At 37.8% G+C, this 11476-nt stretch overlaps 1 protein-coding gene across 1 annotated transcript in view; it reads right to left on the bottom strand.

Moving 5' to 3' along the window:
• The window catches only part of susd6 (sushi domain containing 6), a 30855-nt gene that overhangs the window by 15664 nt on the left and 3715 nt on the right, over window positions 1-11476 (bottom strand). Inside the window, exon 2 of the mRNA XM_015388870.1 lies at window positions 5390-5569. Within this exon, the coding sequence (XP_015244356.1) occupies window positions 5390-5528 (139 nt within the window). The 5' untranslated portion in view covers window positions 5529-5569. The remainder of the gene's footprint in view (window positions 1-5389; window positions 5570-11476) is intronic.

Here is an 11476-nt window from a genome sequence, read left to right as displayed (position 1 = left end):
ATGACTTATGCGTGTAAAAAAAATAAATGCTGTTAGAGTGTAAAGATGGAAACGCGAAAACGGTGTTTCGAAATCTTCCCACTCTGAAGGCTGAATAAAAAAAAGATCGTTTACAGACCCCCGAAACGCCGGCTTCGTGTGGATGAGAGGCTGGTTTGGTGAAAAATTTGTGCGTTTAGGCCAGGGTTCGTCTTCGTGTGGACGGGGCCTAAATATCAACACAGTGTCAGTTCTACTAGCAAAACCCAAAGTGTTGCTCTGGATTATGGTAAATACATATAACATTTTAAAGGTGACTGAAAACAGCTTTACCATGAGCTACTACAGCTTCTTAGTAGGGGTTATTGTCTCTTCATGCTAATAATTAGACAAATATACAATATAGAAGTCACCCCACATGAACTTCAAAGTAAGAGCACCATAACAGATCACCTATAAATCAGTTCATACATTAATATTGCAGCAAAATGCTGTTTTCAGTTCAATATTTGTTCATATTTAGCAGTCAAAAAATGGCCGGATGGTGTTTGATGCAGCTGTGAAAGGTAGCAGTTAGGCTACAATCCATTTTCCTAACACTGTACAGATCTACTGAGGATTTTTATTACTGAAGCCAAATCCAGAATGTTTAAGGAACATTTTAAACATCGAGAACTATAAGAACTCATCTGTCCTTTTAATGACAAGACTTCATAAGTTCTAATATCTTTATATAGAGATTATTTCACAAAGTGGTGTGTGTGTGTGAGAGATGGGGGTATTAAGCTCCAACATTTTGTTTCAGCTCTATTTGTATGATATCAGATTTTACAACAGTCTAACTGCTGTCACTTTATCCTGTTCTGACATTCATTAACCTTTACAGTGCTGCAGGTGTCATAAGTAAGAACCCTAATATTTCCAATGAGCTAAATGGCAAACAGTAATTACCAGAATGAGGGTTATGAATAATAGAAAGCAGGATTTGAAATGGTAAAAATCAACGAGAGTCAAAAAATAGTACAAATAACAACCAATGATAAGCTTTTCGCTACCACGCTGTGTGGGGGCATGGAGTATTCGACACTAATCCTGACCATCTGTGATCTTCTCCAAAATTAGAACAATCCAGGCAACACTTTAAAGTGAATGAAATGTCCCTGTGTCACCTTTCTGCACTGCAGCAACTGTTTTTCTTTGCTTGGTGACCTGAGGGCCTGATTGGTAGTGAAACCTGTTAACTGGCACACGGTGAGAGCAAAGATTGATGGTTTAGGTGATAAATAAATGTCTGATGGATTTTAGCCTACTGCTCCTAATGTCCCTCGGTGTTACCTGGTTAATGGTGATTCAGAGATGGAGAAAAACAGAAAGATCAGAGAAAACATTTGGCATGATCTACACTTTGCTCTGTGAAAACAGAAACCGTGAGCTAGCAGATGTACTTGCTGACTGGTGATCTGGAGGAGCTGCAGCATGCTGTGGCCTCCAATACCCTCTAAATGCACCGTTTGTTCTCAGATTTCACAAAGGAGTCAATGCGTTGCTTTATTCCAGTCTGTCTGCAAAGTGCCTGGCTAATAGGACTTTAGGGAAACGTCTGGAACACATAATTGCTCTGGAACCATTATTCCCAACACTCCCAAGTCAAACTATTTGTAAATTCAGCACAACGTTCTGTGGGCGCCAGTAGCCAAAAGTGTTCACTTACTTTTTGATGTATATACAGATCATTTTGTTGGTACAGAAAACTATATACTTTAAATACCACAGGCGATCCCAGAAGAAGGGCCTGGAACATTCGGATGTTTTCCTCTGTGGTCAGATCAGTGACGTTATGTTAGCCTCAAGTCTTCTCTGTTACAGAGAAAGAACAGTCTTGAACAAAAACAGATCCACTTTATGAAACAAAGATAGATCATCGCATTGATTCATGCTGGAGTAGAAGAATCCATTCATCCAACAGCCTTTGATGAGACTGAGAACTAGCATTTTATCTTTCACATCTCAAACTGCCAAAGACTAAAATAAGTTTAAGAAATCAAACAGGAAGCCATCTTCACTCCTTCATTCTTCCTGCTATTTTTTGTTACCCCAGGATTTCTTTTGTTATTTCACTTCCTTTTTTCAGGAATGAACATATATTAATGTCACCAGCAACACAGGGAACACAGCAGGCTTGGTTGTGGGAGATTTCTGTTGCTTTGCTTGTACTTTAATGCTCAGCTTCAGAAAACAATGGGTTTTAGAAGCAAACATTTTTCCCTTTAACTGGTAACAGAACGAATATAAACAATTCTTCCCTCCTCGCCAGATCGAACAATGTTAAAGGAGAAAACGTGCTGCGCAATTCCTGTGAAAAGACCCTTTGGTGCAAAGAGTTCTCATCTCCGCTCCTGCAGCTCTGACTCACTGTCTGGGCGCATTTCCTCACCAACACACCACAAAGTCTTACTGTAAGAAACTGACACCATATTAGGAGCTGAGCTCCAAGCAGTCAACTTCAGTGGGGAGGTCAGAAATGCTCATAAAAACGTTCAAAAACTAGCAACTTCCATGTAACTTTGGGAAAATCCTGTAGGATTTCATTCAGCAGAATTTCCACAAAACCAGAGGTGGTGCTTTGTATGTTTGTTGATTAAAGCTCTGCTTCAGTGAACATGATGTTTGGATAAGAAAGCAGCTACATCTGAAGCATGTCCAGACCATAAACAGAACTTTACTCCTGAACATTGATCACAAGCAGGAATCCCAGAAAGACACAAATTCTGTTGGATCTTCACAAGAAAAGAACAACAAATAGGAAGACGGACTCCAACATCCTCCAGAAAAGGAAACATTTTATTTTTTAAAGAAAATAATGAGCTCAGGGACGTATGCTTTAGACAAGATAATTATTACTGAAAGAAAAGAAAAGAAAAAAAAAAAAAACAATATTCCACTTTTCAGTCTAATGTAAGTCGCTTGCTGAAAAAACAACAATATAGATAAAGCCAACTGCTTCTTATTCATCCCTTTAAACAGACCAGCTAATGTTGATAAAATGTCATATTCATTAAGCGTCCATGGAACATGTCGAGGGATTACCTGCATAAATTATGTATGCTTAGCGAGAGAAAGAGGCCAGCGACTGAAACGACCAACGACTGAAACTAAGCAGGATCACTTTAAAGCCATGGCGATGTGACGTTAAGTCTGATAATGAATTCAATTTCATACTTTAAAATCATCAATGCTTAAACACATCACTTCCATGCTATACTCTCTGTTACGTCTCCTGTTCATGCATATGTAAATATTTTAAATGCCTTTCATTTTTGATTATTGTAATTAATACCAATTTTTTTTACATTAAAAAGTCAGTGTTCCCTGTACGTCAATGAACTCATTAATAATTAACACATTCATTCAAAAAAAGTCATTTCTTTTTTACATTACAAACTTCCTTAAATCTATATTTTATTTCTTGAATATGATTGAAGATAAACCAGTTAATATCTAGGAGAAATGGTTTAACCCAATGTGGATGAAGTGGTTTCTATTAAACGACTCTTGCTGCCTGTTCCTGCAATACCATCTGTCGTTATGCCAGATGAACCCTCAGTGAACCACATGACCATACAACTTGTGCTAACAGTTTTTTTTGTTGTTTTTTTTTTTTAAAGGAAAAAAAAAAAAAATCACAGCATTTTTTTTTATTTTTTATATGCACCGCATTTAAAACTGTTTCATAGACTATGCATATTGTTTTGTGCACAACATGCCTTTGCAGACCTTTTCAGCTCTGGCGGCTGGCTGACATGTATAATACACATGAACATTCCGCTTTTTCATGGCAGTTATGACTCTTGCGACATCATACATAGTGCTATTTATGATTTTGTTGACATCTATTAAGTCATGGGTGAGTAATATTGTGCACCTAAAGGCAGTTTGTGGAAAAATGGTGCATATGAATCAAAGAAAAGACTGCAGCAAACCTTTCCCAAGGACATCAGGAGCTTATTCAGGATTGCAGCTGTAATTTCTGTGTTGCATTTATCTTTAGATATATAATGCTCTCATTTGAAGCACTTATTTAAAAAAAGGAATTCAATTGCGCTGAACAATTCTGATTATTACAGCCTGAAAATTAGCTGTAGCAGAGAAACTCATTTTGAAAGAAGTAATTATGTCAGAAATTAGTGCACAACATCAGCGTTCAGCTCATAAATTGGTGCGAATGTTATATTATAATAAAGAAAGAAAAGAGTCAGGGACACGGTTATTTCTTCTAATCAATACGGTTGTCACAGCTGCAGTAATAACACCATAATGACATACGATGCTGTGCAGTCTTTGCATAAATATATTTAAAAAAAAAACATCCCCATTCAAACTGCTTGAACACATTTTTACTGAAAACAATATTGAACTAATAGGAAAACAGCAGGCACGTTAAAAGCAACAAAGCACAGTACCAGCCCCATCGGCCTTCACATGAACCATGGGTGTTACATAAGAGATTGAGAAGATGTGTTTCGGATCAGCAGCTCCCTCCCATGCGTCATCTCTGATTGCTTTATTTCTGAATGTTGATTTTTTTTTTTTTACTCTCTCACCCAAAATGAAAAATAATTGAAGACAATAAAAAAATAAATATTCAATATGTCAGGGTTTAAAAACCAACCCCCACATTTTCTCCCAGGCACTGTGGCCATCAGTGACAAGGACATGTGGCACATTTCACAAGCTTGGGATGCGTGGACTGTGCACGTGAATGACTGGATAAGACACGTCAGGAAGCTGTGTGAATGGGGAACGATAACCAAGCATGTAAAGTAAACTGGGTCTTTAGTAAAAAACATGAAATCTCTCTGTGAGAGCAAATTAGAAACAACACTGGTAGACAATCCTTGCCTAGTAAACATAAATGTTTTAGGATTTAAATGTTCCAAACTAATATTTCATATATAAAACAAACAAACAGTATTTGCCCTTATAGCATAAAATGATGAAAATGATCTAATGACTTTTCAAGGTTGATATCTAAAGTTAGATATCTTCTAAACCTCATGAGACTGTAAAAGTCAATCTTGAATCAACTTAATCGGAGGAATATGACCAGAGGCAACACTATCTCTCTATTTAACCTAATTGTAAAAAAGGAAATTGTTTTGACTCATTAGAACAGTGACTGGATTCACACAGTGCAAGAATGAGATCCCAGCTGCTGCTTTGTGGCAAAGGAACCTGAATGACCCCAAGAGTAACGTAAGAATTCAATCCGACCGGCTTAAAAGTCAAGGTGAAAAAAGCATCAATCAATTCACGAGAGATGGTCCAAGATTACTTTTTATGCAGTGTGTATCATGTGGGACCACAGAGAAAAAAAAAGTGTGCCATCTGTGTGTTTGGGGCTCTGACATACCTGATGCGTGACCATGAGGGAGCAGGAGGAAGAGGAGGAGAAGTGCAGAGGCAGCCAGTCTGTGGGCTACAGAGGAGGATGCGGCACCAGAAGAGGAGGACGGGGCTCTCGTCGGAAACGCTACCATTCCATCGCTCATCTTTTCCTCCGACAACCAGCGAGAGTCCTCTACGGCTTAACCTGTCCGGGCAACATTTACAGGAAGGGACATGGGGGAGGGGGAGGAAGAGCGTGGATTATCATCATTATTTAGCCAGGATTATGTAACAAGAAGCAACACAGGCAAAGAGAGGGGAATCGGGAGAGACAGCTAAACAGTGTGTGTCAGAGACAACTGCATGCCTAGAGTTTGATATTTATTTCCCAATAACTTTAAGGATAGGTGCATTCCTCACCTATGAGTTTTATAATTACTAAACACAAGCCACAGCACAATCGAACTGAGTGTTCTTCTCATTTTGCCTCAATCCCTAATCTTTGCTTTGGCACAGAATCTATCTGCATAAGCCCTTAGGTACACTATGTCGTATATGACGCAACAACACAGATCAGTGCAGCTAATGAGGTGCCAAAAGGCAGCTCGAGGGGACGGGCAATATTGGAATGTATATTACACCCAACTTTGGCAAGAATATTCTGGCAGAGACAGGAAAAATAAAAAGTACAAAATGTTCAGTAGACTACATTTGATTGTAACCCTGCCAAGAGGACTCAGTTCACAATCTTTTATGTTTTTTTTTTCTTTTCAACTTTAAACTAAATTTTCAAAAGATTTTAAATGTAATGTTAAAACATTTTAGCTCTGTCAGCTCCATAATCTTTGCTGCAGGCTTATGGTGCTGAAGAGTTTAATGAATAGAAGCAACATTTAAGAGAACAGCAGGGAGTGCTGGCTGCTTTATTATTCCTGTTATAATCTTTTACAGCCGTTATAAACCAGTGGTATCGGTCTAAACAGTTTCACTTTTGTTTCTTTCGATGATCACTTTAGACCATGACCATGTTGTTTTGTGGCTTATCTCCAGGCTCTAAAGTTTTTCAAGTTGAACTGGATTCGTTTAAAAATCACATAGTATATAAAAATTAAAAACCTGAGAAAAAAAAAAAAATTCAACTGTAAAAATTCTGAACGGACAATTTCTGTCAAGAAGGAAGTGAAATTTCTGGAACTGCGAGTCCCCTACATTCTCTTCTCCCGCAATTGAAAGTAATTGTGGTCATAAAACCAACCAACTATAACAAAAAGGGAAGAAACTCATTCCAAATCTAGTTCAATAAATGACAAGCAAAAAAAAAAAAAAAAAAAAGATTTATAAAGCGTTACTGTGACTCTCCAAATGGTGTGTTCACACCAGAGGCGATTCCAGCTAATTGTCCATGTAATTTGCATGCTGTTGCTTTCTTGATATTTTGCCAGTGAGGGAAAAACACTTCACCTCATCAAGAAATAGAAGGAGCTTCAATCCGTAGTTTGCAGGTTCCAACTAAACATGGCGGACCTGTATTTCACCAAGCTTTATTTATTCATCATGGAAAGGAAAACCTAACCTACAAAGAGTATTCCTTACTTTATCATGTCAATTTAAACTTTATTATTTTCAATTTTGAAAAAAGAAAACAACTAAAAAAAGAAAAAAAACAAAACAACTTTGCTTGCGATACAAAAAACAAACAAAAAAACATGTTCAGAAGATCCTGCATGCTTCCAGGAAAAGTTCACTCAAGAGAGGGCAGAGAGCTCATTACCATTCTGAAAGGCTAAAGTATTAAGGCCAACATTAATGGCATGTTTTTACTGTAGGCTGATTCCCATAGGTCATAACACCTGCTAATGCCTGGCTTTGGAGTGCAAGTGTGAAGTGGTGAACTGTCAGTCAGTTGTACTTCAAAGAATTCAGCAGTAACAGATACCAAACATATCCTGATCACTTTTACATTGAGGTGAACAAGTCATCCAGGTGCAAAGGCTCCTTTTCACTCAAGTTGCTGAGCTTCAGGCGGGAGGAGTGATCAAAGCTCTCAGATTCTCCACTGAGAAGCCTATTTGGATCGGTCACATGGAGGCTGTAAAAATGACAACAACAACTGGTGGAAGATCCAGTCAGCTGGCAGCCAACAGCTGTGCAAGGTGAACATGGTAATAAAGTAAAAAGTAACAAACTAGCCTCCTTTAATGCAAGCAGGTACTACTTTAAGTTATTATGTGATCCAAACTTAACGGACTACAACACAAAGCAGAGTTTGGTTATATAAATGTATTACAGCATAAACTCCACGTTCTGCAGCTTTTTACCAATTTATTTTCACTATCATCCCTCTCATTGGTCAAGCAAAAGCCTGAGTCTTTAGTGAAAACTTTAGATCCAAAATACAGCCGCTGTCAGTAAGAGTTCCTTTGATTGTGTCAAATATTGCGATCTCATTAAACAATGTTGGTATGGATTCAAAATCTGGCTGCTTGGGTCTTAAATGTAAAAATTATCTGTAGAGAAACAATTATGCAATTGTCTTACTTTTATACACGTTTAAACCTTCAGCCAGTAGTTGGCAGCAGAACAACCAAGAGCCTACAATTCATCTGCTCACCACTAGTAACAGGAGAGCAGCAACATCTGAGGTTTTTCAAAGCTACATTATTAGAAAAGTAGCAACAAATTTGTTGTTAATGTATTGTGATGAATTTTATCATGACAAGTATAGCAATGCCAAAGTCTTGCCAAATCACACCCCTGGTTTTATTTTCTTGTCATATTTTCTTGAGTTTCTAAAGCATTTTAAGAGAAAGTTAAAGTATTTACTGTATTTTTGGGACTATAACCCTTTTTTACCTACACTTTGAACCGTGCGTTTATGCAAAGGTGCAGCTTGTCTGTGGATTTTTCTTCAACCGCGAGAGTGCGGAAGTCAAAGTTGGAAATCAAAGCAAAAAAGCACTTATTCCAATTTAGTATAAGCACATGCGAGCAGCAGGCATGACAGAGAACAAATGTCCCAAATTGACACAATTTGAAAGTGGGAACAATGTGCAGAACTTCCTGCAGAACTAAAAAAAGAGCTGGCAAAGGCCCATCTTTCATAAAAAGCTTTTACTGCCGCAACCTACAGGTTTTGTGGGGGACAGTTCATTAAATGTCCGCAGCTTATAGCCCGATACTGCTTATACATGTACGTTTCCAGTTTTCTTTAAAAAAATGAAAAAATAAAAAAAATGCTGTCAATGTGACTTATAGTGAGGTGCGCTCTATAGTCCCAAACATATGGTAGTATAAAAATAACAAGGAAAAATCCATATTTTAGACAGCAGTTATTTGTGTGTATTTTACATACATTTACAACATGCTTTTTGAGAACAACATGGTGCAAATTCAATCCATCTATTGTTTTATGTACCTCAACAGCCAGGTTTTCATAAAACAATAATAGAAACTGAGAGCTGCTTGGTTGATATTTCCTGATGATCAGGTAACGCTCAAAATAAAATTGGGCATAATTGCCTTTGCTACTTAATAGTTATTCATACTCAAACCGAACATGTTATTTTACAACAATCAAGACTGACCCACTCAGAAGACAATATAAATCTATCTCTATATACAATAATAACCTACAGTGATGGCAATAGCAAAGGCAATATTAGTTGATGTATAGGACTGTTTTCATATTTTTCTCTCTTTTTTATCTGTGCTTCCACAACTTTGTGAGGATGAGCTTCTATAAGAGTTCAACAGATTAAATATTAAATTACCAGGAAAGAAAACACAAGTTCAGAATGTTTAAGTTAATCAACCTCTTTCAGACATGCACAGAAACAAACAAATATCAAATTAAACCAATATCCTTACTGCAATTTAGCTTTGATATTCCCATAAGCAGAATGGACGCCTACCTGCTTGTGGTGCATTATAGAGGGAAAAAGTGACGCAAGTCCGTTTTGGCAGGTCAATTTAGGTAGCGTATTCAGCCAGAGATCAGGTGGTCATGAGCACACACAAGGGACCTGAGCAAGCTCTCTGATGCATTGATATTTCCTGGTTTGTCCATGCTGCAATTAGTCAACAGAGCTTACTGGTGTCTGAGTTATAAAAAGCCTTTGCTGTTTTAAAAGATGTTCATCATAACCACAACTTAGTGACTGTAAACATCAACTTACGGTAAAAATACTGCAGGATTTAGACCTTGGAAAAAGCATTGACCAGCCAGTTCATCAGAAAAATCCTGACTAAAGCAGAATTACTTTTGCTTTCATGAAAAACCCTTACCTATTCTAGACTAATGCAGTTATTCAAAAGAGGGTTTGCAGATCCTTTGGTTTGCTGACTATATGTTACTGTTGTAAATTAATTAATATCCCAGCAAGCAACTTCCCAGCAAAAGCAACTGCCTGCTTCAGGTTTCTGATATAATTCTAACCTGCAGCTGTATGGGTTTCCTGTCAGATACAGATAGTAATGCTGAACATGGCACATCACATTAAAGTGTGTCTTGCTATATAAAACAAAAAAGCCTTTTTTCCCCCACAGAGTATTTTGGATTACAATTTTCTGTGGTTTTAACAAATGACTTTCAAAGATTTAACATTGAGGGAAAAGAAAAAAAAAAAAAGGGATTTCAATGGCTGAACATGCAAAAACAATGAAGAACCAAAGCACTGCATAATGGGTGTTGCTGCTACAGAAAAAAGAACATAACTTCCTTGTTTCATAACTAAATTTGTCCTCACCAGGGTTGGTGGATATGTAAAATAGTGCAACATGCACATGAGGGAAAGAGAGACTTAAATGTATTCAGTAGTGCCCCACCAATGTTATATAACAAAGTTTAGTTGCATGTGTCATCTCTTCTACATACACTGAAACTTTGGCAGCAACTGCCACAACCTGCCATGCAGCTACTAATCAGATCTGGCCTCACCAGTTTTACTTTACTACAATGTTCTGATGTACATCTAGAAAAATGTAAGAGCTTCAGTGATGACTAAACATTAAGACATCAATTAAACAAATAAATAGTCAAACTAATAGCATTTAAGAAATCTGAAAAATATAAAAGACAGCTGCCTAAAATATATAAACAAATAAATAAAAAGCAATGCAACTCCCCACTTCAACACAAGCAGCCAGCCAGCAGGCTGCTACTGCAGTTTTTCAGCTGCCTGAGGCTCCTGGAATGCAAAGGGAGCCAAGGAGAGCAGCAGCACAGACATGTGTCCGGGAACAGAGAGCCCTCATTGTGCCAAAGAAACAGCCAAGAGAAGGTTTCTACCCAATAGGACCCAAGCACTACTGCTGCTGGTAGAGCCTCCGTAGCCCTGTGGAGGGAGCCCAGAGGCAGAACTCTGCATGGCAGCAGAGAAAGGACCCTTTGTTATGAAGTATTATGTGCTGTTAAGGCCCAGGGCTACCCAGCATCCCCTCTACTGCTGCTATGAAGAGACAGAAACACACAGCCAGGTAAAAAAAAAAGGTGATAAAAAAAAGGACCGGAAAAAAAAAACATTGTGTAGGAAATATAAGACGAATGAATAAAAGAATAAGAAAGTATCAAAAACTGAATGGTGCATGGAGGGCACCTCTTCCAGCAAGCCAGAATAAAAATAATATTAAATATGGAGAACATTTAAAGTTAGTAAATTTTCCCACAATCAATCTCACAAGTGTGAATGAAATTTTATTTGCTAGTCATTGTTATACCCTGACGTTACAATTTTATGCTTGCAAACCAGGACAGAAAGATAACACAGCCACCCACTGTATATTAACATTCATAAGTCTAAAATAAAGTATAAAGAAGAAAAAAATCTTTTGACCTGAAACCGCTTGTTGGTTAGCAAGACGACTATGAAAAATCTTATCTCAAGATATGTGGCAAACGAACTGGATGAAGACCGACATTTACCTCACTATTGAGTACTTGTCAAATACACTCACCGGCCACTTTATTAGGTACCCATGCTAGTAACGGGTTGGACCCCCTTTTGCCTTCAGAACTGCCTCAATTCTTCGTGACATAGATTCAACAAGGTGCTGGAAGCATTCCTCAGGGAGTTTGGTCCATATTGACATGATGGCATCACACAGTTGCCGCAGA

Source organism: Cyprinodon variegatus, unplaced genomic scaffold (genome assembly GCF_000732505.1).
Source record: "Cyprinodon variegatus isolate N-32 unplaced genomic scaffold, C_variegatus-1.0 Scaffold439, whole genome shotgun sequence".
NCBI classification, from domain to species: Eukaryota; Metazoa; Chordata; class Actinopteri; order Cyprinodontiformes; family Cyprinodontidae; genus Cyprinodon; species Cyprinodon variegatus.
This window is presented reverse-complemented; position numbering and strand designations above follow the sequence as displayed.